Source organism: Pongo abelii, chromosome 5 (assembly GCF_028885655.2).
Source record: "Pongo abelii isolate AG06213 chromosome 5, NHGRI_mPonAbe1-v2.0_pri, whole genome shotgun sequence".
NCBI classification, from domain to species: Eukaryota; Metazoa; Chordata; class Mammalia; order Primates; family Hominidae; genus Pongo; species Pongo abelii.
The window spans coordinates 138,508,401-138,534,905 of NC_071990.2; the positions used below are offsets into that span (position 1 = coordinate 138,508,401).

Here is a 26,505-nt window from a genome sequence, read left to right on the forward strand (position 1 = left end):
GGGAAAGGCACGCGCGATGCTTTCCCACTCGCTCAGCGGGCGCCGCTCACTGGAAACTCGCTCCGGATTCCGAACCCGAGAGCAGAGCAGAGGGAAGCCCCTTTGCTGAGCAGCTCCTTAGTGGAGGGCAATGAACGCGCTGAAATCCCGGAGCCTTCTCTGCCAAAGACATGCCGAGTTTGTGCCTTCTGAGATCAATTCTGGGCTTTCCTGAAATTTTACTGGGGGTCCCAAAATTTAACTCGGAGGCGTTGCCTTCCATTCTTCCCCTGAAAATAGAGATATGACACAGAAATATTTGTTTACTAGCTCCCTCTCCCATCAGATATGTAGGGTCTTTATAAAATCCTTATAAACTTTGAAACTTTAATAATTTTTATTCTACATACCATGGGCCTCAAATAGTATTTAAAAGGCAAACTTGAAGGTTGAGACATTTGCTTATACGATTGCACATTTGTATTTCGGATTCTATACAAACAAAAACGGCTTCCATAAGTCAGCATCTGTTTTCTATCTAACAGTATTAAAATATTTTAAAAATTCACACACTACTTGCAACTACCGAGTTTCCTCTGGTTCTTTTAAACAATTAAAATTAAATCATAATGGTTCACAGGTTGTATGAGCTCCCTTTTCTGTGACTGGGTTGAAGAGCGTTCCTTACACTGGTCTTATTGTTCCTTAATTTCAGCTAGATAGATATCTCATGGGATTATTCATCTTCAGCTGTACTCAACTGGTTTTACTTCCTCGCTTCAAATGCATTTTGAATGTTTCCATCTGAGCTTATATGCTGTGCCTGTCCTTAATAACACTGTTGGAAAGATACTGTTCATTGAATTCTCACCATTCCATCCTAATTACTTTCTCTTTGAGGCTTTGGTCTTTAAAATACAATAGCTTAGAGGCTTCTCTGATCCTGAGGGTGGCGCCAGTAACAGAGTAAATGTGCTCATAATAGAATTTCCACATTTTTCTTTTAAAAATACTTTTAAAATGTCACAAGTAATATATATCCATGATGAAAACCGAAAACAGGTAAGCAGAAATAAAAACTATGCACTTATATGTACATATTTAGAAATATGAATATATAAAAATGTATACATACTTATGAAAATATGATACATTCCATTTTAAAAACATTTTTCTGCTAAATAAAGCATGAATACTCTCCTTTATTCTAATGGCTACTTAATTTTGCCCATACAGATGTAATAAAATCAATTCAATTAATTCTTTATTGTTGGAGATGCAAATTACTGAAAAATATTTGCTATCAGAAATACAGCAATGAACATCTTATATTCTTGTGCATTTGCCCAATTATTTTTATAAGATAAATTTTCTGGGACCCAATTTCATTTTTACCAGAGCTTTTACTTATGGCTTCAACCTGCTGCCTTCAATGGGAGCTGATTTTGCTGATACAGAAGATAGTATTGCCTCTACTGGGTTCTTCATATTAGTTCCTCTGACTCGAGTCTTCATTCTAGTTACAGTCTCTCTGAAAATTTCTCACTTTGGGTTTTCTATTCCTTTACGAGAGACTATATGGAGCTTGGCCAAAGCAGTCTTTATAATTTCCCCATTTCCCCTTATCTTTCAACATCCTTCCTCTGCCTTCTCTTTAAATGCCCACAAATCTAGGCATATTTCTATTCTTGACTTCCCTTCTTTGTAGTCTATGCTCTCCCTTAGCTAGTTTGTCCTCTGATTCTATTTATGAGAATGATTCATCCTTAAGCTCTATCCTTTTCCCCAATTTTTTGATGTGTATTCCCATATATTCCTTGGCATCTTCCCATGATGATAGTGCAAGTGTCTTAAAGTTAGTATTCCCCAGACTCAATGCTTTATTCCAAACTCCCAGCAAAACAAAAACAAATAAAAATAAAAAACAAAACCAACCCCACCTCCCAAACAAAAGAACTCATTTTCTTCTTCCATATTCTCTCTTCTAAAGCTGAAGGTGCCCACTGATCCACCATCAAAGGGTCATTCAGATTTAGATTGAATAGACATTTATTAACTGTATCAAGTCATATCAGTTTCCTGCTTAAAACTCTCTAGTGGCTCCCCATTGCCATTAAAGTGTGACTCAAACTCCTTACAGGAACCGTCAGGCTTCTGTGATCTGGCCTCTGTCTGCCTCCTGCCCAGATCTTCTCCCAGGCTCCTCCTGCCTCTCTATGATCAGCTGCCTGCTTTCTGACCTTCTCTTCAAAGTACAAGGGCATGTGCATCTCAGAGACTTTGGCCAGAACACCGTTTTGGATTATGTATTTGGTGTTGTAACTAACAACTCATTGCCAACCCAAGATCATTTAGATTTTCTGCTATATGATTTTCTTTTGGAAGTTTTATAGTTTTGAATTTCACATTTAGTCTATGATCTATTTTGAGTTAATTTTTGTGAAAGGTAGGTCTTTGTCTAGATTCTTTTTTTTTTTTTTGGCATTATCTATCCAATTGTTCAAGCATCATTTTTTGAATGCTCAACCCTTTCTCCATTGAATTGCCTTGGGCCTTTGTCAAAGATCATTTAACTATTGTGTGGGTCTATTTTTGAGGACTAATTAATATAAATTTAAAGATTCCTTTATTCAAACATTCTATCAGCAAATATTTCATTGAGCAACTACTATATGATCAGTACTGTTTTAGGTACTGGGAACATATCTAGGAGTCAGAAAGAGATTTACGGAAATAAGTTAGCTTTGAGTCTCATTTGTACAGTATTTCCTTTTCTGGCAACCCAAAAACTTCACTAAGGAAAAAAGAAGGAAGTAAAAAGGACTTGCTTAAGCATCATAGCCATGAAGAAGGGGGAGGGGAAGAGGACATTTCTAGACTGGAACTTATTTTTTGTAAGGATGAGAACTCAGAGGTGTCAGTCTGGTGCTGACTCCTCAGCGGGGAGCTTCTGGGCTCCTGTGTGTCCCATTCAAAGATGGTATATTTGTCTGTTTTTATGCTGCTGATAAAGACATACCCAAAAAGAGGTTTAATTGGACTTACAGTTCCACATGGCTGGGGAGGCCTCAGAATCATGGCAGGAGGTGAAAGACACTTCTTACATGGTGGTAGCAAGAGAAAAATGAGGAGGAAGCAAAAGTGGAAACCCCTGATAAACCCATCAGATCTCAAGAGACTTATTCACTATCACGAGAATAGCACAGAAAAGACAAGCCACCATAATTCAATTACCTCCCCCGGGTCCCTCCCACAACACATGGGAATTCTGGGAGATACAATTGAAGTTGAGATTTGAATGGGGACACAGCCAAGCCGTATCAGATGAGTGTTACTTGGCTCCTCTTCACTGTACACAAAGGGCAAGTCTATGGCAGTATATGAAAAATAGAGAATGAGTTGCAAGCTAGTCAATTGCGTGGAAGGAAAAGGAAAGAAAAGTAATTTCAGGGTGGGTGCAGTGGCTCACGCCTGTAATCCCAGCACTTTCGGAGGCTGAGGCGGGTGGATCATGAGGTCAGGAGATCAAGACTATCCTGGCTAACACGGTGAAACCCCATCTCTACTAAAAATACAAAACATTAGCCGGGTGTGGTGGTATTAACCTGTAGTCCCAGCTACTCAGGAGGCTGAGGCAGGAGAATCGCTTGAACCCGGCAGGTGGAGGTTGCAGTGAGCCGAGATCACGCCACTGCACTCCAGCCTGGGTGACAGAGTGAGACTCTGTCTCAAAACAACAACAAAAAAAGATTTCAAATATTGTTTTTTCATACTTCATATTAGGCATTTAGAAGTGAAAAGGGACCTTAGAGATCATCTATCCCAACTCCCAACCCTGTGGAGGAATCCGTCTACAAAAGCTGTAGCAGAAACCAGCCTGTACTTGAACCTTTCCAGTCACAGGAAACTCAGTACCTCAGAGCTGCCACTTAATTATATAAGACCCTCCCTTACTCAGAACTGAACTCTGCTTTCCAGAGACTCCCAAATATGTGTCCTAATTTTATTCTCTGAAACAACAGACATATATATCTAATGTCCTCGTTTGCAAGAAAGTCCTTTGCATATGGTTATCGGGGGTTCACTAAGTCCTGGATTCTTTCTCTCCGCACTTCCCCTTAAGTCTTGGCTTCGAGACTTTTTAAAGTTGTTTTCTGGTTGGCTAAAGCCCTTGTTAAAGGTGCTGCTCAAAATTAACACAACACTCCTGGTATTTGAGCCTAGGGTTTAGTTGATGTGGGTTGCTAACAAGAAACTTTTTTTTTGAGACAGGGTCTTGCTTTGCTGCCCAGGTTGGAATGCATTGGCACCATCATGGCTCACTGCAGCCTTGACCCCTGGGCTCAAGCCATCCTGCTGCCTTGGCCTCCTTAGTAGCTGGGACCGCAGACACTTGTCACCACACCAGGTTAATGTTTTTGATTTTTAAGTAGAGACAGGGTCTTTTTAGTTGCCCAGGCTGGTCTCGAACTCCTAGGCTCGAGTTATCCTCCCGCCTCAGGCCTCCCAAAGTGCTAGGATTACAGGCATGAGCCACTGTGCCCAGTCAAGAAACACCTTAATTATACTTAACTATAATTCTGTTTATATGAATGTCTTACCTATACTTCTGTTTATACGTTTATATTCTTTTTTCTCCCAGAGGTTAAATGTTTAAAGTTCCTCATTATGCCTCGACTAAAGATGCTTCTACGTGAAAGTGTTGTTTCAATCTGTAATTTCACAATATTTTATTTTGGAAGCTGGTGGCAACAAGCTGGCAGGAAACATGGACCTTAGGAAAAGCAAACACATTCTATTTGCTAATGGTCACTAAGCGATTGTAACCAAGGCAAGCTTATTACAGAAAGGAACAATCAGCTGAAGTGTAAAGGCAGAGTGTTTGAAAAATCCTAACCCTTCTTCCCTGCATGCTAAAATCAGCTAACAGAGATAAACTATTAGCTGGTTCTTAAAAAAGGGATTTGTTTACACTACGTAATTTTTATCAGTGGGACAGCCTGTTTGCCTGCCTGAGATCTTATTACTTATTAATGCATTATTACCTGTGAGTAAGAAAAAGGTGCTTGCATTTCAGAAGTTTGTGTGAATCACATGTCCTCCTCATTTCCTACCAGAGTTCAGGTATTTGTTTGTTTTGAATAATGACAGTTCTCAGTAAAGCTAAGGTTTTAAGCTCATGCCCTTCTGCATAGAACCTAATCTGTCAACGGCTCTTTCCTGTTCAGAATTTTAGACTTAGTAAAAAGTTTGCAAACTAAGAGCTTTTATAAACAGAATATGACCATTAATATACTTGTTTCTGAATTCCAAGGGAAAATGTATGACAGCTCTCATAATTTTAAATAATGCCTTGACCAGTGTCACAAAGCTAATACTGATTATGGAACCCATGAGTATGACACTAAAATTCAGGGGCTTTGGGATTCCATTGTTGTTTTGCTTAATTAAATAGACATACATTAGGGCATGTATACTATACATGCTCAGTCTAAAGAAGAATAACCAAAGGAAAACTCTTGTTTTCACCAACATTTAAGGAGACCGTTACCAATTCCAATGTGACCTCTGTCCTTGGTTCCCAAGGGGGAACCACAATCTCAAACTTTTAGTCATTTCCTTGTCTTACCACATATATATGTATCCCTAAACAATATAGTGTTTAGTTTTCTATGTTTGGGTATTTTATACAACTGGAATTATTCTCTCTGTGTTCTTTTAGAAATCAATCTTTTTGCTCAATATTATGTTTGTGAGGTTCATTCATGTTACCCTGTGAAGTTGTAGTTCATTTTCAAAGCTTTCTTCTGCTGATAAGCCTTTGTGTTCTTTTGCAGATTAAAAAAATGAATGATGCTTCTATGAACATTCTTATATGTGCATCTGGTGCTGTTTTTATTGTTTTATTTATTGAGCACTTATTTTGTGTCAGGCACGGTTTTAAGTGCTTCAAATACATTGATTCATTTAAATCTGCTGCCCTCTGAGGTATGTAAAATTATCATCCTCATTTCACTGATGAGGGAATTTGGTCCAAAGAGGTTAAGTTAAGTTGCCTGAGGTGACAAACCTAGGAAGCTACAGAGACCAAGCCTCTCAGCTTCAAGAGTCTATCCTCGCAATCACTACACCATACTGATTCTTCTTTGGCTTATCCATCTCTCAATCAGTCAATCTGAAAAGTTCTAAGGTGTGTTTCCATTTGTCCATATATCCTCTTGTTAATCAAATGCTGGCAAATTCTTTTTAAAGCAAAAAGTCAACAAATTTAATAGAGATCCAATACGCCACACCTCCTTTTTGGGGGCTTGGGGTTAAAATCTCTATCATTTTTAAATTTTCCTCTCATATCTAATATCCTGATGTTTTTGCATGTCAAATCAATTTCAGAATGGGAAGGAATGCACTTGCCTGAGAAGAAAGACTAATATGTAAATAATTTTAACTGTATGAGACCTTTAAGAGCAGTATCTAATTCATATACCCCTCAAAAGTGAGTGCCAGGGACAGGCAAATGACCAATGGTATTTATCCCCATCAGCGCTCATCTGTCTCAGTGGCCTGTGCATGAAAACATAAACATGAGCCATATGTCCATCTTCTGAGTTGGTGGAAACCCTCCGAATACCACCTAATCCAGAAAATGACAGATTGAGAAATCTAAAGAGATCTGTTGGAGAGAGTAAGGGAGAAAATGCCTCATCTGCTTCCAGTTGTAGCAAAGAGCCAGGGCATCAGTTCCTTGGGACAGAAGGAGCCTCCACCCATCAACACAAGCACAACAGAAAGCACCGCCAAACAGCCTCACACACCAGCCCTCAACCCCTCCCTCAAGGGAGGGGTTGCACGTAGCAATGCTGAAAGAATCTTAACTCACTGGCATGAAAACCAGAAGTGAAAATCAAAGGGAAAATTTGTTAAAGATTAAAACTAGTAGGACTGAAGTTTTGCAGCCACCAAACGGGCCAAGGAGGCTGGAGGAACATCAGTCCCGCTGAGATGGTCAACGTAATGGCCTGCATGGCCAAGGCTGCCTTCAAGCACATGTCACTGAGGACCCAAGGCTTGGGAGAAGCGGTAGTAGGAACTAAGCACAGAGAGTCTAACTCCAATAAGGGACGATACGTGACCAGAATAGTCATCCAGCCAGTTTGGAGAGGTAGTAATTTTCAGGAAATAGTGTTTTTGAGAGGTTCAGTTATCTTTAAAGGACTTACAGTATTTTTGGTTGCTGCTTGGCTAAATCTATTTTTATTTTTATTTTATTTTATTTTATTTTATTTTATTTTATTTGAGACGGAGTCTCGCTGTGTCACCCCAGCTGGAGTGCAGTGGTGCCATCTTGGCTCACTGAAACCTCCGCCTCCCAGGTTCAAGTGATTCTCCTGCCTCAGCCTCCTGAGTAGCTGGGATTATAGGCACATGCCACTACGCCTGGCTGATTTTTGTATTTTTAGTACAGATGGGGTTTCACCATGTCGCCCAGGCTGATCTCAAACTCCTGACCTCAAGTGATCCGCCCACCTTGGCCTCCCAAAGTGCCAGGATTACAGGCGGGAGCCGCCATGCCTGGCCTAAAACTGTTTTAAAGCATTATGTTTGGAAAAAAAAATTCCCAATCTGTTGTTTCAAATGGTCTAGCTTGAATAAGATTGGTGCATTATAAACTTAATCTGTAGTTAAAATCAGATAGTTACATATTTTTGAGTGAAAGGAGCAAGTTATAAAATAATCCAATATAATCCCCACTTTTGGCAAAAATATTTCCATACGTGCAATGATAATGTCCGGAAAGTCCTACACCAAAGTTTATGAACTGAGGCACTATTGGCATTTTAGGCTGGAGAACTCTTTGTTATAGTAGGATGTTTAGCAGTATTTATTCCTGGCCTTGTGCCACTACATGCCAGCAGCACCCTCCTCCTGAGTTGTGATGATCACAAATTTTCTAGACATTGCCACATATCCCCTGGGGGACAAAAATTCTCCCAGTTGAGAATCATTTCTCTATTCAAATATGTTTATGGTGGTTAAATCTGGGTGACAGTATTACAGGTAATTTTTCTTTCTTCCCCTATTTATTTCTAGTTACTCTACAATGAATATGTGTACATATATCTTAATATATGTCTTCTATAATAAAAATAAAAGCTATTATTAAAATACCCATAACCATAGCACTATTTATTTTAAAAATTATAGGTACATGCTTTTGAGCAAAATCTTTGAAAAATATCTGTAGATAGGTTTATGGAAGATATAATGTGGGGAATTAAAAAGGAAAAGTTCTTCCAAGATAATTTAGCAAAAATTAATCTGCAAGATGTGGGGGTGGTAATGTGTGGGCCAGAAATAACTTGATTAATGACCCAGGGGTACCCATCCATGACAACCAATCCTCTGTTTAATGTTCTCATTAGATTTACCAAGCTGGCGGTCTTGTGCTCTGGGCTGTACAAATAGTTTTTCTCTGCACTGATTTCCTTCCAGTTGGGCTTGGCATGGGCAGGCACCAGATCTTTCCCATGTTATGGGCTCCAGTGACAAGTTCACTTCCCTCACTTCCTTCTTGAGAGGAAGACATGGCACTATGTTTCACTTACTTTGTAGAGGTGGTATTTTTGTTCACCAGTTGTTTAGGATTTATGGGGTGTGGAAATGGAGCTGCTAATAGATGTTTTTTATTTCTATTAGATAAGGAAAACTTAACTAATGTTCAAGTGGTATATAAAATCCTGGGAATGACCAGGGATAAGATGAACAGTATAGTTGTCCCTTGGTATTCATTGGGGATTGGTTCCAGGACCCCTGAGGATACCAAAATCCATGGGTGCTCAAGTGCATGGTATAAAATGGTGTAGATAACCTACACACATTCTCCCGTATACTTTCCATCGTCTCTAGATTGCTTGTAATGCCCAATAGGCCTAGACATCACTTCATTTAAGTGCATTTGGTGTAGTACTCAGTGTGATGCAAATTCAAGGTTCACTTTTTGGAACTTTGTGGATTTTTTAAAAAATGAATGTTTGATTTGCTATTGGTTGAATCCATGGGTGCTGAACCCATAGATACAGAGGACCAACTGGACTTGTCAGACTCTGAAACTTCAACTTCTCAGCTCCACTTGAACCTCAGGCATAGAGATGGAATCTGAAGTGGACCAGAGGGTGGCTTCTTGGAGATGGTGAGGCATGGCCACAGGAGGAACAGGATGCATGACAGCTGCTTCCCACACAGATATACCGCATCTAAGAAGATGTCACCACCCCCACGAGAAATATCTACTGTATGCTCATGTTTGAATGGGTGTGTATATATATATAGATTCAATATATACATATGTTGCAAAGAACTGAAACAGCAAAATTAGAGAATGCTCAATATTTCTGACATGCTTGGAATAACAGGAGATGTAAAAGCAACTCAGAATTAGATTCCCCTTTTACGAAGCCAGATAATGTGGCTGAACCACTGAAGGATTTCAATCTGAGGGCACAAAGTAGGAAGCAAATTACTATTTACTCTCCAGTAAGAAAAACAGAGTTAGACAAGGTCAGCCTTTGAATCACTATAGCTGTATGTCTAAATGGCATTTCTTTCTGGCAGTTAGTAATGGGACCTGGCAGTTAATGATGATGACAAACAGGGAGCACTCACTATGTGCCCAGCACAGGTCTAAGTACCTTCTATAGTCCAACTCTTTTAATCCTCAAAACAGCCCTGAGGCAGCTCTTGTTTCTATTGCACAGATGAGGACACTGAAGGACATATTAGGTGCTTAGAGAATATTTTGTGAATGGAATTAATAAGCAGAACTATCATCAATCACTTTATTTTTCTTTTGCTCTTAATAACAATTTATTCTTTCTCATTCTTGAACTACTTTTACAGTTAGCGTAATACATCTGTTCTTCAAAACCAGCAGAATCGTTTCTATAAAGATTGAGAATAACAGAACACTCTGATTAATATAATTACTCTCTAAATTAAACCATTAGATCTGAAACTGTTTGCATTTGTGGACAATCACGAAAGGTCATGACTCCAGAATCCATCTCTCCTACCAGGGTTGTCTGCCTGTACCAAAAATATCAATAAGGAAATACGGGTGATATCTGTTCTCTTGAAAGAGCATCAATGGATTATGAGTTCATGATTAAAACAAATATTTATTAAGGCGAACCATATGAAGTTACTGCTTGTCAGATTAAATACAGTCAAATATCAACAATTATATATGGTTCAACTTAATAGATTTTGTCCCATTTTAAGGCAGCGTGACTGAAGAATTTAATTTTCTTAATAAGTGGTAAAGGAGATGGGAACAGTTACTGGAATTGAACTAGAAAGCTATTGTTTTATGGCATAGTTTAGTTCCTACAGTAAATTTCATCAAATTTTAATAAACTCTCCCTTACGTAGTCATTTAACTTATTTCTCTTGTATGTCCTATATTTACTTATGGGTTTTAATATTATAAGAATAGAGGATATTCATTCATAGATATTCCAAAGAGTCTTTGAACCACTGCCTATTCTAATGTTTAATATTATAATAGTAACACAGTAACCTAGTGCTTTACTGAACACTTTCTAGTTTACAGACTATGTAAATATCTTTTTGAAAACACACTTCCAGAAATAAACATAATATTCTATTATAAAATGTGTCATTTTCTTTTAGGTTAGTTTTGAGAGACAATAAGCCCCTACTAAATTATTGAGAGGACACTTTTCTGACTACAAAAGAATACTCATTTATGTTTACACTCCAGAACTACTCATAAAGTATTAAAGATAGCCTCTTAAAGTAGCCAAGAGTGTGTGATATCATGAAGGTCTGTGCCTGATGTATTCACTCAAAATATGAATCATGATGATTAAATAGTTGAGGTTTTCACATGTGACCAACTTACCACCAACCTGGTATATGTGCATGTTTTAAGTATCTCCTCCTGCTCGCAATAAACCCAATTCTGAAAAAGTGGTATTTATAAAATGAATGATCTTTGGGAAATATTTTTTACAGTGCTGTGTGCACATGGGAAGTACCCAGAAAATAATTGTACAAGTGTGCTTGTTCGAAAATAATGAACCAAGAGGCCAGAGTACACCCACCTGAATAAATTCTGCACCCAGTCTGGCAAACATTTATTGACTGCTTTCTCTGCATAGAACAACCGGCCAGCCCCCGGACTCCAGGCGCCCACCACCATCGTTAAGAGACCTACATGCATGAACCAATCACACACGTGCTATGAGAATAGAGAAAAGAAATAAGTAATTCTCACAGACACTGACAAACTGGAAAAAACTTCTTTCATCCCAGGTACTTTATGGCTGGGATCAAAGGGGTGACTCACTTGTTTGCACAGGAAACAAAAGGCAAAAGGAAGTGTTGGCATCAGTTTTCCATCTGCACATATAACCCCCATTCCTCCATGAATTGCATGAGGTAGGTTTCATTTTCTCCTGGTGGCCTGTCTGGAGCCGGCTCCTCATAGAGTCTAGACAGAAGACCCTCCTCCCTGAGCCCATCCCCCTCAGAAGGCTCGCAGCCCTCTGAATCCTGGTCGAAGCTGGACAGCGAAGGAATACACAGCCTGCCAGTTTGGGGGTCCCAGTCGACCAGGGTCATCGATGGCTCTTCGTCTGGCCCCTCCTCTGAGTCTGTGTGCTCCTGTGCCAGGGGGTCTAAGTCTTGGAGCTGAGGGGTGTATGAGTACTGTAACATTTGCGGGCCCAAGATTGCCGACGCTGCCTGCAACTCCAATAATGTTCCTTGCGTGGACACCTCCTCCTGCAAACTGAGCTCCTGCTCTTCAGGCCCCGCACAAATGTCAGTGGTTCTGACATCATATTCATATTCAATGACTGTTTTATCTGGGGGTATTGTTCTGCTGAGGGACTCTTGCTGGGTGAGGGAAGTACCTTCTGTGTTTTCTTCAGAGTCACAAAAAAATTCCATCAAATGGGAAGCATACCCTAAATGTTTCACCTCCTCTTCCTCCTGAGGGGGCCTCAGGTTCCCGCTGGGCTGAGGATCATTAAGGCTGGATACATCACTGCTTTGTCCCAGTAAACTCATATCCTGATGAGAAATTTTAGAATCATCCGAGATATTGAGGGTGATAAAGTTAATCACGATTTTTTCAGCAGGCACAAAGAATCTTTTGTCAAATTCATTTCCATAAATCAAAATCTATAAAGAGAAAAGAGAATGTTTTTCACCTTTTCACTTTAGAGAGACATTAAAAACAGCTGTTAGGTAGAATATCTTGTCACCAGATAGTTTTAAAGACCTACTATTACCAACTCATGTAAATGAAAGTTATGCTTGCAATATACAGAAAACCTCACTCACTGGGAGGCAAGAGACCCAAGACACACAAAAGATAGTTGAAAGCGAGAAGTGATTCGCTGGGTGGGTATTTCTCCAGTCCACGGCTGGGGCTGGGGCGTTGGTGCTCCCTCTTCTAACTGACAGAGGAGTTGCTTCATTTCTTGACCTTTTTTACATTCTGTAAAGTCAGAATCTCAGCCACATGAAGAGTAGCAAGGACTGAGTGCGGCAGAGTTTGTGACATTGTTTTATTTATAGTTTGCTATGTACTTGTTAATAAGCTGTGGTTACTCGGGCTACCTGCCTTGTTTTTGGATATATTTGAAATGCAGACAGGCATGAGAACCGGATGTAGAAAGGGAGGGAAATATATGAGCAGGGATGGTTTTTACCCCTTACACCATTCTTATCATGCTATAATACAGCCAAAAAAGGAAATTCATCTGCCAGTTTATGGTAGACAGAGAAACTCTAAATCATGTCAGGGAAGCTCAGATGAGATTAAAATATTGCTGTGGGTACCATGAAAGATACCTGTTATCTAAGAGAACATGAGTTACAATCCTCATTGTCACTCTACCATGTGATTTCATTTAACTTTACAAAACAGAACCTTCAGCCTCATTCTTTTACAACATTTTAAGTTTCAAAAAAATCACAGGTGGTCAACTCTCCTGTGAATGTTCCTTCCAGAAAAGGTCTCCCAATGCCATTAAGAAGCCAACTCTGAAACCTGAATGCAGGCAGAATCAGAAAAACTTATAAACTGAACTAACAGGAACCAAGGTATGTTATCATGTACACATGAGCACATCTTTTAATAGTTCCCAAGAAAATGGTTTTGATTGTTAAAAATCTGCTCAGCCCTTCAGAACCCTTCAGCACATGGTCCCACCTCCGTGGGTTTAATTCTTTCTTCTTTCTTGCTTCTTCTTACTGTGCAGGATTAAGTCCCGGCCATGTTCGTCCTAAGTGTGTTTCCATTCCATGTCTTTCTCTCTAGCCTGATACCCCACTCTCGCCTGTTAGCCTTGAATCTTCTCTTTCTGGACAAAGCTACAGTTCCCTAGGTGCTTTTCTTGTTTCTAGTCTTACTCCACTCCAAGTTGTCCTGGAACTAATATCTGGTTGGAGCTAAACCTTGATACTCACTATGATGCTCCTAACCTAAAACCCTATAGAGATTTCTCTTCGCCAGTAGAATGAGGCTGAGCTCCTTAGAACAGCACCCCAGCTCTCCCCTTACTTGGACCCATTGCCCACTCTCCAGTCTCATCTTCTTCTCTAGCTCCTCATCTGGAGCCTCCTGGTTTAGCGATGTCACGCAGTTTCCACACATCCACCTTGCTGTTTCTTCTGCCTGCACTACGGATGCTAACTCCTACTCACGTCTCATAGCCAAGCCCTGGCATGAGAGCTGAGCCCCTGTGTAGGGTTTCGGGGCCCTCCTTGTACCCCCAGAGTTTCCAGTGCCTACTCTCATCTTAGCCTTCACGTGTTATTTTGAAATTCTAGTCCCCGACTAGGCTTGCACTTCTAGAAGGGCAGGGCAGGGATCACGACTGAACTTATCTGTGGGACCTTGTATAATCTGGTCATTAAATAGAACATCTTTTCAAAGCTAAGGAAAAACGTTCTGTTAGTGAGCTAATCCAGAAAGCATTTTTTTTTTTTTTTTTGAGACAGAGTCTCACTCTGTCACCCAGGCTGGAGTGCAGTGGCGCAGTCTCGACTTGCCACAATCTTGGCCTCCCGGGTTCAAGTGACTCTCCTGTCTCAGCCTCCTGAATAGCTGGGATTATAGGCGTGCATCACCACACCCAGCTAATTTTTGCATTTTTTAGTAGAGACGGGGTTTCACACTGTTGGCTAGGCTGGTCTTGAACTCCTGACCTCAAGTGATCCAACTGCCTTGCTCTCCCAAAGTGCTGGGATTACAGGCGTGAGCCACCATGTCCAGCCCAGAAAGTGTTTTTTAATTCACCAGCTATTTAACTTTAAATTCATTCTGCCCTTAAAGGGAACTGAATCTGTTCTAGAACCTCCTCTCTTGTCCTCCTGGAGGTGTACTATTATAATAAAGATCCCTGCCACACCAAGTACTCACCAAATTTTCTGGGTGTTTCTCTTTGCCAACGTGGATATATCGGTAGATGGAATAGCCCATCACAGAAAAAAGAAACACGGTAACAGATACGGGCAAAACATACCAGAAGATGATTTTAGCCTTGAACTCTGATGATTGATCTGTAAAAAAAAAAAGGTGGGAAGTCGGGGGAAGGGATTAGATAGTTGTGATTTGATGTGATGGGAAGAAACTGGTATCGTTAAGCTGCTTCTGGGCAGATCACTTACATTTGGGAACTCAGTTTTCTCACCTCTACGTTGAGAAGCTTAAGCTAAATGTTATAAGCAGTCTCAGAATTCTTACTCTCCCTGACAAGAGATGGTCTGAAGGAATCATCTGAGTGTACCTCAAATGTTTACACTAAGAATACATCAATCATCCAAGTCAGCACATATTCCACCATCGTATGTCTGGCTAAGAGATTCATGCAGGTTCCTATATTTGAAAGTAAGTGTATTTGATATTCAAGTAAGTCACAGAATTTCAAACAAACAACAAAACCCTCCAGTGAAGATCCCATTGAATTGCTCCACTTTTCCACGCCACCTGTTTGACTCAGTCTTTCTGCATGTTCACTGAATGACACGAATGCATGACACCACTTTTATGTGAGTAGCAGAACCGTTCTTGCACTGTTTGGCTGGACTTTCTGGGTAGGACTGGAGCCTGGGGATGTGTGTAGGGAGGTGGCTGGACAGGGTACAGTGCGAATGGCAGTTAACTCCCTTCCCGGGCCTGCTGTGCTGTAGGCTCATGATGAGTCAAAGTCCACAGAGGAATGAAAAGACCTGGGAAATTGTTTTAATAAAAGCAGCCCTGGCCCACACCATTGATCAGGCCATATAGCTGATGACTAGAGCTCAATGTGACTAGCTCATACTTGTTAAGCCACTGTGGTATACTTGGAAGTTGTGATGGTACATTTTACATGTCCAGTTGGCTAGGCCACAGTATGCAGATATTTGGCTAAACATTCTAGAGCTTTCTGTGAAGGTTTTTTTTGTTGTTTTGTTTTGTTTTTAATGGGAGTCTAACATTTCAATCAGCAGGTTTTTGAGTAAAGCAGATTACTACCTATAATGTGGGTGAGTCTCATCCAATCAATTGAAGACTTTCATAAAAAATGTCTTGATGACCCTAAGGAACAGGGAATTCTGCCAGCAGACTACCTTTGGGTGTGAACTGCAAACATCAACCCTTCTGTGGGTCTCCAGCCTGCCTATCCTATAAATTCGGACTTGCCAGCCTCTACAATCCTGTGAGCCAACGCCTTAAAATAAATCAATATTTCTAAACAAATAAATATATTGATATGTGCATCTATATGTATTCTATTGGTCCTGTTTCTCTGGAGAATCCTGACTGATACAGCCGTAGGAAAAAGAGCAGCTTCAGCACAAATGACAAAAGTCCGAGTGTGCTCCTTACACAGTAACAAAACCAGCAGGAGTGTGACCGGAGCATTCTAATCCAGGAGAATGTTGGATGCTCTTGATGCTTGGGCCCAAGAGAAAGCAGCAAAGTCACTATCTGGTTAACTATCCAGTTGAGAGCCTGGAAACAGATGTGTCATGGCTGATGAGGGTGGTGAACAAGAGCTGGTGGGAAAAGTTCCACATGCGGGCCTGTTACCCTGCACAATTCCCAAGGAGCACATTCATCACCAGGTTCCGCACAGAGACGTGCCAATGCTGCAATGCGGATGCTGTGGGTGTCAGAACACCACCTGCCCTGCTTGTAGCCTATAACTCAGTCCAACCCTCTGAATATAATCCCTGGTCCCTGGATTGAGCCTGTCCTAATTGAAAAAAGTCATAACAATGAGTGATAGCATTTAGTATACACTAACCCATGTTTACTACAACAAACCTAATAAGCTGTAATTGTATTTTAGGGATGGGGGACTAGAAAGCAGAAATATGTTTTAAAGAATAGTTCCAATAGAGGTTAATACTGATTATTCGGAAAGCAGGTACTCACACCAGTGTGTTGGAAAGATATCTCTGGTGATCTAACAGCTGGGATAGCAGGGGTTCAGAACCAGAAATAGAGCCTTGTTATTCTGTTAATTTTTCTTTCTTTCTTTTTTTTTTGAGACAGGGTTTCACTCTGTTGCTCAGGCTGGAGTGCAGTGGCACAATCACGGCTCACTGTAGCCTTGACTTCCCTAGGCTCAGGTGATCCTCCCATCTCAGCTTCCCAAGTAGCTTGGACTAAAGGTGTGTGCCACCATGCCTGGCTATTTGTATTTTTAGTAGAGATGGGGTTTCACCATGTTGCCCAGGCTGGTCTTGAACTCCTGGGCTCAAGTGATCCTCCTGCCTCAGCCTCCTGAAGAGCTGTTATTATAGGCGTGATCCACTGCACTTGGCCACTTTTTTCATATTAGTGAGAAAGTGGGCTTCATCTGCTTACTGAGAAGTTTTGAATTTAATCTGCATTTTGTTGCTTTTGCTCCAATTGTGTTAATGATTTCCACCGGAAATTCATTCCCACCAGCTGGCACTGATCAAGGTGTTAGTAAAGAGAGCACTTCTCCCAAATACAAATACGATTTCTTCAATATGCTTTGTTTTGCTTGGCATTTTAGTTTCATTTGATATATGGTAGAAATCATTGTAAAAGAAAAGCTTCATTGTAAAAGAAAAGCTATGATAAAGACAGAGAGTCAAAGGCAAAGCCTTGCGCTTTTCATATGTACTCACAAAGTTCCCTTTCTTTACTTTGGGACAGTTTCATCTTGAAAGGTGGGAGGGGTGAGGGAGGAGGAAAGCAGGGGTTATGGATTCCTATCCATGGCTGGTGATAGAGCCAAGGCATGGGGTGGAGGTCATGGGCCTCTGTCTCTAGACCAGCTGTTTGGAAAAGAAGCGGAGGAATAATGGACGAAGAGCCCTTTGATGCAGGCAAACTTTAGGATTTTTTTTTTTCAATTTTCAAGTTTTGAGTTAAAGCTCCTCTCACTGTGAAGGCAGAAAAATTAAACAAATGCCAAGCTCACAACTCTATGTCTTCTCATAGGAATGGGTATCTCCAATCACGGTTCCTTGGCAGCCCAGTGTAGAAAATGTGAGAAGGAGATAAATAAAAGGAAACAGAGAGAAGCAACTGTAAGGATAAGGAAGTGATCACTGATTTGTGGATCCCAGACCCTCATGCAGCCAATTAGTGGCACTTGAACACAACTGGAAGCACCTGTAATTAGTATTCCCCAGGGAAAGTAAAAAATGAATTCTGCTTTACAGTGGTTTTAGAATAACGCTGTTTCTAGCAATAAAATTGTCTGATGTTCTTGAAGACCACAGAATTTCTATTGATCAGAGTGGTTATGATTTTGTTTTTTATTTTTTGAGACAAGGTCTCACTCTGTTGCCCAAGCTGGAGTGCAGTGGTGCATCTATGGCTCACTGCAGCCTCTCCTGGGCTCAGGTGATCCTCCCATCTCAGCCTCCCGAGTAGCTAGGACTACAGGCATGCACTACCAAGCCTAGTTGATTTTATTTTTTGTAGAGATGAGGTCTCACTATGTTGCCCAGGCTGGTCTTAAACTCCTGGGCTCAAGCCATCCTCCCTCCTTGGCCTCCCAAAGTGCTGAGATTTCAGGTGTGGGCCACCACACCCAGCCTGATTATGATTTTAAAGAAGAAAAAAGGCATGTGTAAAAGTTCTTCATTGTTAATTCACAAGGCAGGTGGCCGAAGGACCATGGAAAGAAGCTGGCAGTGGACACGGAACCTGTATGAGTTCTCTGAGGGTGTGAGAACACTTCCGAACGTCGGCCAACCTCAATGGCAGAGTCCCAGGCTGCTCCACGCATTTCTGGTGGTAGTTGTTTCTGCCTTTGCCTCAACCTGTTTCTGTTAGACACGGATTTGTCAAAACCTTGTCTAAACCGTCATACCGACTACTAGTTTTAGCAGATCTCCTTTCTAGACCAGCAAAGATTTTTTAAAGCTTACCTTTCAAAGTCCTGGCACACTGCTTCTCAGAAGGCTGAGCACGGCGAGGGGGCCCTGGGACGAAGGACTCCACGTGGATGCAGTAAAGAGTGTTCGGCTCCAGCCAGGTGAGCACCAGCGTGTGGTTGGTCACACACTGGGACCACTAGGATAGGGAATTGCAAACACTGGTTAGAGCCAGACATTTCTGGGACCACCCCAGACAAATAACTGTAGAAGGAAATAAAAGACCAAGGCACCATTTAATTCTTTACTATCAGTATAAGCTTTTTTTTTTTTTCAGCAACAGTTTCAATATACTCTTTTCCTTTAGCTCAGCAGAGCATGGTCAGGTACTGGACCAATGCTGAGAACAATTCTAAACAACACATGGATAGAGTTCTTATTCATTGTCCTGGGTCCTTGCTCACATTTTTTTTTCTTCTCGGAGAAAGACTGTGCAAGTGAAAGCTCTTCATCAAAGTGAAGTGTACAATCTCTCTACACTCCAATAACAACACCATATCCTGTCAACAGAGTTTCTGTAAAGAAGATCCGAAGTTAGTTCCGTAAAATTTCTGTATATAGAACTTTATTTTGTGCGGCGTATCTTCTGAATATCATGACTTCCCAGATTCACATGCAGAGAATCAATGCAACAGGGTTGTTTGTTCCCACATTAGCTACAGAGTGGTACATGAATGTATGCCCCATTCCATTTCAGGCTTACCGTTCTGTTTGATTTAGTATTCAACACAGACACATTATACTTCAGATTGGAGTATATTTGTTGCATGGAAACAGGAAAGTCTTCCGGATTTCTCTTCCACTTCTCTGGAGCTGTCAGGACAACAGAAATGGACTTCTCATCTGTAGTCAGTGCCACTTCTGGTGGGCCAATTTGTGCTTAAAGGGGGAGAAAGAGGGTATTATCATGTTCAGATGAAAAATTACCTTAGATAAAGCTACCATATAATCCTACTTGGATCAAGGCCCTAAAAGACATCCTTTTTTTTTTTTTTTTTTTTTTTGAGATGGAGTCTTGCCCTGTCGCCTAGGCTGGAGTGCAATGGCGCGATCTTGGCTCACTGCAACCTCTGCCTCCTGGGTTCAAGCGATTCTCTTGCCTCAGCCTCCCAAGTAGCTGGGATTACAGGTGCCCGCCAGCACACCCAGCTAATTTTTGTATTTTTAGTAGAGACGGGGTTTCATCATGTTGGCCAGGCTGGTCTCGAACTCCTGATCTTGTGATCCATTCACCTCAGCCTGTTGGGATTACAGGCATGAGCCACCACGCCCAGCCTTAAAAGACACCTTCTTACAGGAGATGCCTCAAAATGTACTAAGGTGGGCCTGAGTTATGCCAAATCTTGAAACCATTTCACACAGCCTGATCCAATGTTAGAACAGCAAACTCAAGTATTCTGTTTCCTTAGTCACATGCATAAACAGTAGATGGTTAATACAATCAAAACTGTTTGTAACATTTCTGTGACTTGAAAAGTTGGTGATAAATGACAACAACATGATTTGATAAGTGGAAAATCAGAGATGTGATTAGAATGATCTAGAACAGAGACCAGGTGACTTTTATCCTAAAGGTCTGGACAGTAAATATTTCAGGCATCGCAGGCCATGTGATCTCTGCTGCACTACTCCACTCTTGTTGTATTGCAAAAGCAATCTAAGGTAACTGTGTAAACAAATGAGTGTGGCTTGTGTCCCAGTAAAACTTTATTTATGAATAGACATCAACATTTCAATTTCCTTTACTTTTCCAATGTCACAAAATATTCCTTGGATTTTTAGAAACTATTTAAAAATATAAATACCATTCTTAACTCTTGGCTTGTAGAAAAACAGAAAGGGTGTTGTTGGGTTTGTCCCAAGGGTCGTTTTCTGACCTCTGATCCGGAAGGGCTCCTGGACTTACGGAGCACTTGCAGAGCTCATTATGGCAGCCCTGAGTGGGTCCTTCATGACTGAGTCAGCCATAGCTCAGGGGATGGCAACATTATAAAAGTAAATACCAGGAAGAAGTTGCCTTAATTCTGAGTTACACTTGGAAATTACATCATCACACTACCAAGTTCATATAAGAAGAAGCATAGTTGGATAATCAGGACAATGTTTAATCAATCTTGTGGAGACATTAATAGTCCATAAACCCACGTTAAATAAAGTCGTTTTGTTCCTCAAATTACATAGCTTCCGCTAAGTAGTAAGACAAAGTCAAAATTTGATATCATTGTCATCTAGTATCAATTTTGGATCTGGGAGAGATCTTAGAGACCACTTGGTTAAACCTTTCACTCTAAAGATGAGACTCAGGCTGGGTGCGGTGGCTCATGCCTGTAACCCTAACACTTTGAGAAGCTGAGGTGGGAAGATAGCATGAGCCCAGGAGTTTGAGACCAGCCTGGCAACATAATGAGGCCCTGTCTCTACAGTCAATCAATCAATCAGTCAATCAAGGTGAGACTCAGAGCCAGCAAGGTTAAGGACTTTGTCCTGCTCACTCAACCCACTGGTCCAGAATAGAGCCAAGCAGAGCACCTTCCTCTGGGCAAGGCTGTCTATGAGCCTGAGACTGTTAAACCTGATATTAATACATGTTTAACTGACCATTGCAATAATGGCATTACTTACTTTCTAAAAAAGGATAGAACCGTCCACTTTCAGCCCATTTGGAACACTTTGTTCCCCAAATGGCCTTAACTTTGGCATAATACTGGTGTTCGTAGTCAGAAGTTTCAGCAGAAAGATCACAGTAGGTTCTATTGATATTTCTGCATTCTGATTTATTCAGCCATTTCTTTTGCCCATATCTGCTAAGAAAGAAGCTGAATTAATAATGAGGTGCCCTCTATACTTTACAATAAAAAAACTCAGTCATTTTATAAAACTGAATGGAACTGACGACCTTCTCTTCAGAAAAACAAAAGTGCCTGTCATTGAGATAAAAAAGAATCCACTTTTGCTGGGGGCAATTTTTTTCATTAGCTGTCAGGAACATGAGTCAGAGTTTCTGTAATCACCCTTCTTTCTGTGAATTATAATGTGGATAGTATATTTTGAAAGCATATATTTTATTGTTATTCTTTGGCTACAGTGAGATTTTTACATATTGTGTGATCAATTCTTCTAGTAATTATCTGTGTAGGTTTTTAGTCTACTATGTACACGAGGTCAGTTTGACGGATTGTTTGAAGAACAGTTTGTCTTTTTTTTCTTGGAAGAAAAATTACTTTGACGTTCTCATGGCATATAAAAATCTAAGGATCAATGATTCTAGGGAAAATACATGAGGCTGGAGTGCATACAGAAATTTGCGTTTTTGATAATTATAGTGATGATGATAATATTGACTAGGTTGGTCATACTGATTTTCCTTTTCTTTATTAAAAACACAACCCCCATAGCAAATAGGGAGGTGGCGATATTTTCAGCCCTTTTCAGGTAGGAGAGACTGAAGTGTAGAGTTCAGGTAACAAGTGATAAGCCAGTGAAAGCGACAGGGGAGGCAGCTTGGGAAAGGTGATGGGTTACAAGTGGCATCCTAGGGAGCAGCTGACAGGACACTACAGTGGTCCAGGGGAAGATGTAGGTCGCGTGGACAAGGGCGGGGGCAGTAGGATAAATAAGGACAGGACAAAAGCAAGAAATATTAGGAGATAGGACTTGGTGATAGAAAACATGTAACAGATTAGGGAAATGAAGGTGTTAAGGATGCTGTCTCTTTCTGTCTGGGGCAGATGGGTGGAATGGTGGTGATATTTACTACGATAAAGAGCACTGAGACAGAACAGATTTGGGAAATGGATGGGGAGGCAGAGCAGGAAGGGAAGATAAGATGTTCACTTTTGATGCCTTGAGCCTGAGTATGTTAGAGATATCCCACTGCAGATGCCCAGTGGGCAATGGGTCTCAGGAGAGACATGTGCGTGGGAGGTAGGGATTTTGGAGTCAATGTCATCAAACTGCTCATTGATGGCACATGCATGAATGAATGATCCATGGAGACAAAACAGTCTAGGATAAAATTTCAGGAGCATCAAGATTTAAAGGTTGGATAGAAAGAAGACCTGGAAGTAGCAACTAAAGAGGGATGAGAAAAAAATATAAAGGTCAAGGGAAGAGTGCGTCTTGAGAAAGAGGATATGTCCATGTATTGCCAAAGCTTAAGGGTATTTTCTCTTTTCGGAATATGACAACAGATTTCTGAAAGTAAATGTTTCTCATCTCCTAAGTACCATACCTACCAAAAGACATCAGAAATATAGTCAGATCTTACTGATCAACCTCTCCATCCAAGTGATCATTGTTACTTAGGGGCTTTCAATTTTTTTTTTGACCATGATCCACAGGGAAAAAAAATACATTTTACATTGTGATTCAGCTCACAAAATATAAAACTATCTAACATATTAAAACAAAAATTGTACAAGAAAATATTTAAACTTTACCACATGCCTTGCATTCAGTTATTTTTCATTCCAGTCCATTCCACACCATTCCATTCCTTTCTATTAAAAATAATGTCCCTCAACATTCATTTCATGAGTCATCAAAGAGTCCTGAGTTGTGGCTTGAAGACTATTGCCATTGCCTATGTGACCCCTCCCTCCTCAAACTTCCTCACTCTGCCAAAGGCAAGGCAGCGTCCCATGACAGATGCTGATGCAGGAGAAAAGGCTCTTTACAAGATTTTCAACAAAATAAATGAATGATGACCAGAATCACTCAGCAAATATTCCAGTAATGACACTCACGCATGGCAAACAGCCATATGGGGCCCTCAGTGGTCTCTGATTTACAAGCTTTATCTCATCTAATTATCATAACAACCCTAGGGGGTAGGTGCTCTTATTTTCATCCCATTTTACAGATGAGACAACAGAGGCTCAGGGAGATTAAGGGATCCACTCAAATTCACATGACTAGTATACGGCATTCCTGGGATTTGAACCACTCTTCCCTGATGCCAAAACTTCTGTTTTTAGTGCTACATTCTTTTTTTTTTGCATTAATTGTTTTGGTGGATAGAATTTAAACTTTTGATAAATTTTCATCTTGGAAACAAACTTCACTCAAAAGTATAAAAGTATAATCTGTAACCTTCCCAGCTAGGTTCATAGCCTGGGTATGAACTGGGGACTGTCTGACTCCAGAGCTGAGCTTGGAGCCCTCTGGCAGTGAAATACATTGCCCTATATTCCTGTCCCTCTTTCACACGCACAGGCATGTAAGAACTCCAACATGGCAAGCTTCTTTTTAAACACATATTTTTAAAAGTTGCACCATCTGAGTGATCTGCTCACACAGAGCAGTGATGACTCTGTCTATTTTTTAAAAATCCCTTTCTGAATCACATAAAACATAAAGGACAGAGCAAGCTCTTTGCTCCACCTAATGGATAAGGAGGCAAGGACATGCTTACGAGCCTTTTCTCTTTGCAAAGTGATTTCTTTCCTCTAACACTGGCTCCTGAGAAACTCCTTTGAAATGAGAATGAGGTTCTAGATAAATGAGGTCAACTGTGAGTCACTGCTGAAGTCTTTCACTGGTTTTAGTGATCTGAAATTTTTTCAAAGACAAAACTGACTTTATTCTTTTTTGAAAATATGGTAAATGTTTTTTAATTTAAACAATCAAACAATTCAGAAAGTATCATCAAAAGAGAAACAAATCATCCTAAAACCCATTACCCTGGAACATTTGGTGTGTATGATTCTGGATATCTCATTGTGCTTCTGTATAAACAGAAGGACGATATGATAGCAGAATAGATGGACAAAAATTAGATTATACCATACATATGGTTTTAATAAAAGTAGTCAATTCAATGTGCCTTGAACTTTGATAGAAAAAAGAAATTGAAGTGAGATTAAAGGAACTACAGAAGTGCAAATGTTTGTCACCACAAGAGATATTTGTTCCTAAAAGAGCTTTTAAATTAAGAAAATGGCTTGTGAAAAATATTGAGAGGTTAATTATTAAAATAATAAAATATTGTCATTTTAGATGACATTTAATGGCTTCTGGCTATGAAAATCAGTACACTTATAGCTCCCCCCCCTTTTCCACCTTATATTATTGTTTAAATTCAAATTATTTCTAAGAAACTTCTATAATTACATTTCCATCACTATTTAGTCTTAGTTCTACATTTAGATGAATTCCATGCATGCTACCAGTCTTTTTGTCATCACTAAGTTCTTCTTTTGGGTTTGTCTTTATCTCTCTGTTAGCTGGAGGTCATCTTTAGTTAGTGCTCCACCTCATCCTCCAGGAAGGTCTCAGAAAAGTGATCTCCTGAGTTCCCACCTGCTTCCAAACACCAGTCTACTGAACTTAGTTAGAGTCTTAGGTTACACTTGTCTTTTCCTCACAAAATATATTCTGTTGAGTGTTGCCAGATTGAAATTCTCCCTTTCTTCCAACTTGAGTTCTGCTTTTGCTAAAATGGCCATGAATCATTTAATTATCTGAAAGCCCAATAACTTCACCAGGATATGTCTTGCTATTGTTTTTACCAAATTTTTTCTAGACATACCACACATTTATGATACACAGTTCCAAACAGTCTTTATTACCTGTTCAACCATTACTATCACTTAGCTCTAACAGGTTTTTCATCTTGATACAGTATTTTTATATTCCAGCATTTTCCTAAGTTCTGCACACTTCCTTAAAAAAAAGCATGTTCTCCCTGTTGTCTTAGAATCTCTTCTTTCACTGTTTTCTCTTCTTTGAGTTTTACCTTTACAGATCCTGTTGTTTATGCACTCTAACAAAATTATGAACTGTTATTTATTTTAATTCTTCCTTACTTCCACAGCAAAGCTTTCTGGAAACTTGTATTCTTTTTTCCTCTTTGCCCCTTCCAGTAATTATGAATAGGCGCTATGCTAGTTCCCTTGGGACTATTACTCTTTGAGTGGGGCCAGCTGTTTGTTGAACAGGCAAATGGATATAAGAATAGGGCTCAGAGAATGAGGTTTTGCTCTCCATAATTTTTGTTTGTTTTTTTGTTAGTTTGAGAAAAGACCTGGCTTTATTGTCCAGGCTGGAGAGCAGTGGCATGATCTCAGCTCACTGGAACCTCCAGCTTCCAGCTCAAGCCATCCTCCCACCTCAGCCTCCCAAGTAGATGGGACTACAGGCATGCACCATCATGACCGGCTAATTTTTGTATTTTTTGTAGAGACAGGGTTTTGTCATGTTGCCCAGGTTGGTTTTGAACTTGTGAGCTTATGCCATCCAGAAGTCTCGGCCTTCTAAAGTGCTGAGATTACAGGTGAGAGCCACTGTGTCTGGCCAATTCTCTCCATAATTTTAAACTTCTGTTTCCATCAAACACCCTCTCACCAAATCTATTATTCCCTTTGCTCCCTGGGAAGCCTGTCTGCCCTCAGGTTTTGGGCTGCAGGAGGCTGACGTTGTAGCCTTCCTGGGCTGCCTCCCAGCCAGTGCCACCTCCCTTTCCTCTTGACCCCGGCTCATTCCCAGCTTCTCCCTGGGCCGTGACAGGGCCTCCACAATGGACATGTCCTGTGTGCCTGATTTCTATTTCAGTTCCTCCATCTCTGACATTCTGTGGCACCCAACTGGGGCTCCATGGGGACATTTCCTTAATTTCTGGTGGTGGCAATCCTTAGATTTCCATGCTCTCAGATTGTTAGGTGGGCCTCTTCGTACTGTGACACTTATTTTGTGAAATCATTTCCTGTGGTTGGAGCTGGGAAGGTATAGGTTTGCTTTCAGTTTCTGCAGCTGTTTTTCTTCAGATTCCACAGGATTTGGCTTGGATGGTTCCTAGTTTGTGGTCAGGGTTGTGGCCATTTCCTTTGTTTCTCTGAAGATGGACACTGACTATCTGTTTTGCATTCTTTCCTGCTTGCAATGAGTTTTGAGGGCCAGACGAAATGTCTATTCACTGCTATCTTTAAGTGCAACAGCTGATCACACAAAATGTGCACGCGGTGTCAAGGAGTCTAAGGATGCCTATAATTCCAAACAGCTTAGAAATTTCAGAGATGATGGATTGCCTTGTTTGCTCAGCCACCTAATAATGTTTTATTATTAGAAACTTCTTTTCTCTGTCTAAATAAC

At 40.5% G+C, this 26,505-nt stretch overlaps 1 protein-coding gene across 5 annotated transcripts in view; it reads right to left on the reverse strand.

The window, feature by feature from the left end:
• Positions 1–9,798: 9,798 nt before the first annotated feature.
• IL20RA (interleukin 20 receptor subunit alpha) overlaps positions 9,799–26,505 on the reverse strand; it is a 46,629-nt gene continuing 29,922 nt past the window's right edge. For 2 of the 5 annotated variants that reach the window (XM_002817402.4, XM_054558208.2), the window contains exons 3-7: positions 21,040–21,218; positions 19,121–19,296; positions 18,412–18,556; positions 14,432–14,571; positions 9,799–12,183 (exon numbers count right to left, since the gene is read on the reverse strand). In XM_002817402.4, coding sequence (XP_002817448.2) covers positions 11,386–12,183; positions 14,432–14,571; positions 18,412–18,556; positions 19,121–19,296; positions 21,040–21,218 — 1,438 coding nt within the window. In that variant the 3' untranslated portion in view covers positions 9,799–11,385. The remainder of the gene's footprint in view (positions 12,184–14,431; positions 14,572–18,411; positions 18,557–19,120; positions 19,297–21,039; positions 21,219–26,505) is intronic. The other 3 variants (XM_009242286.3, XM_054558210.2, XM_063724997.1) reach the window with 2 other exon arrangements.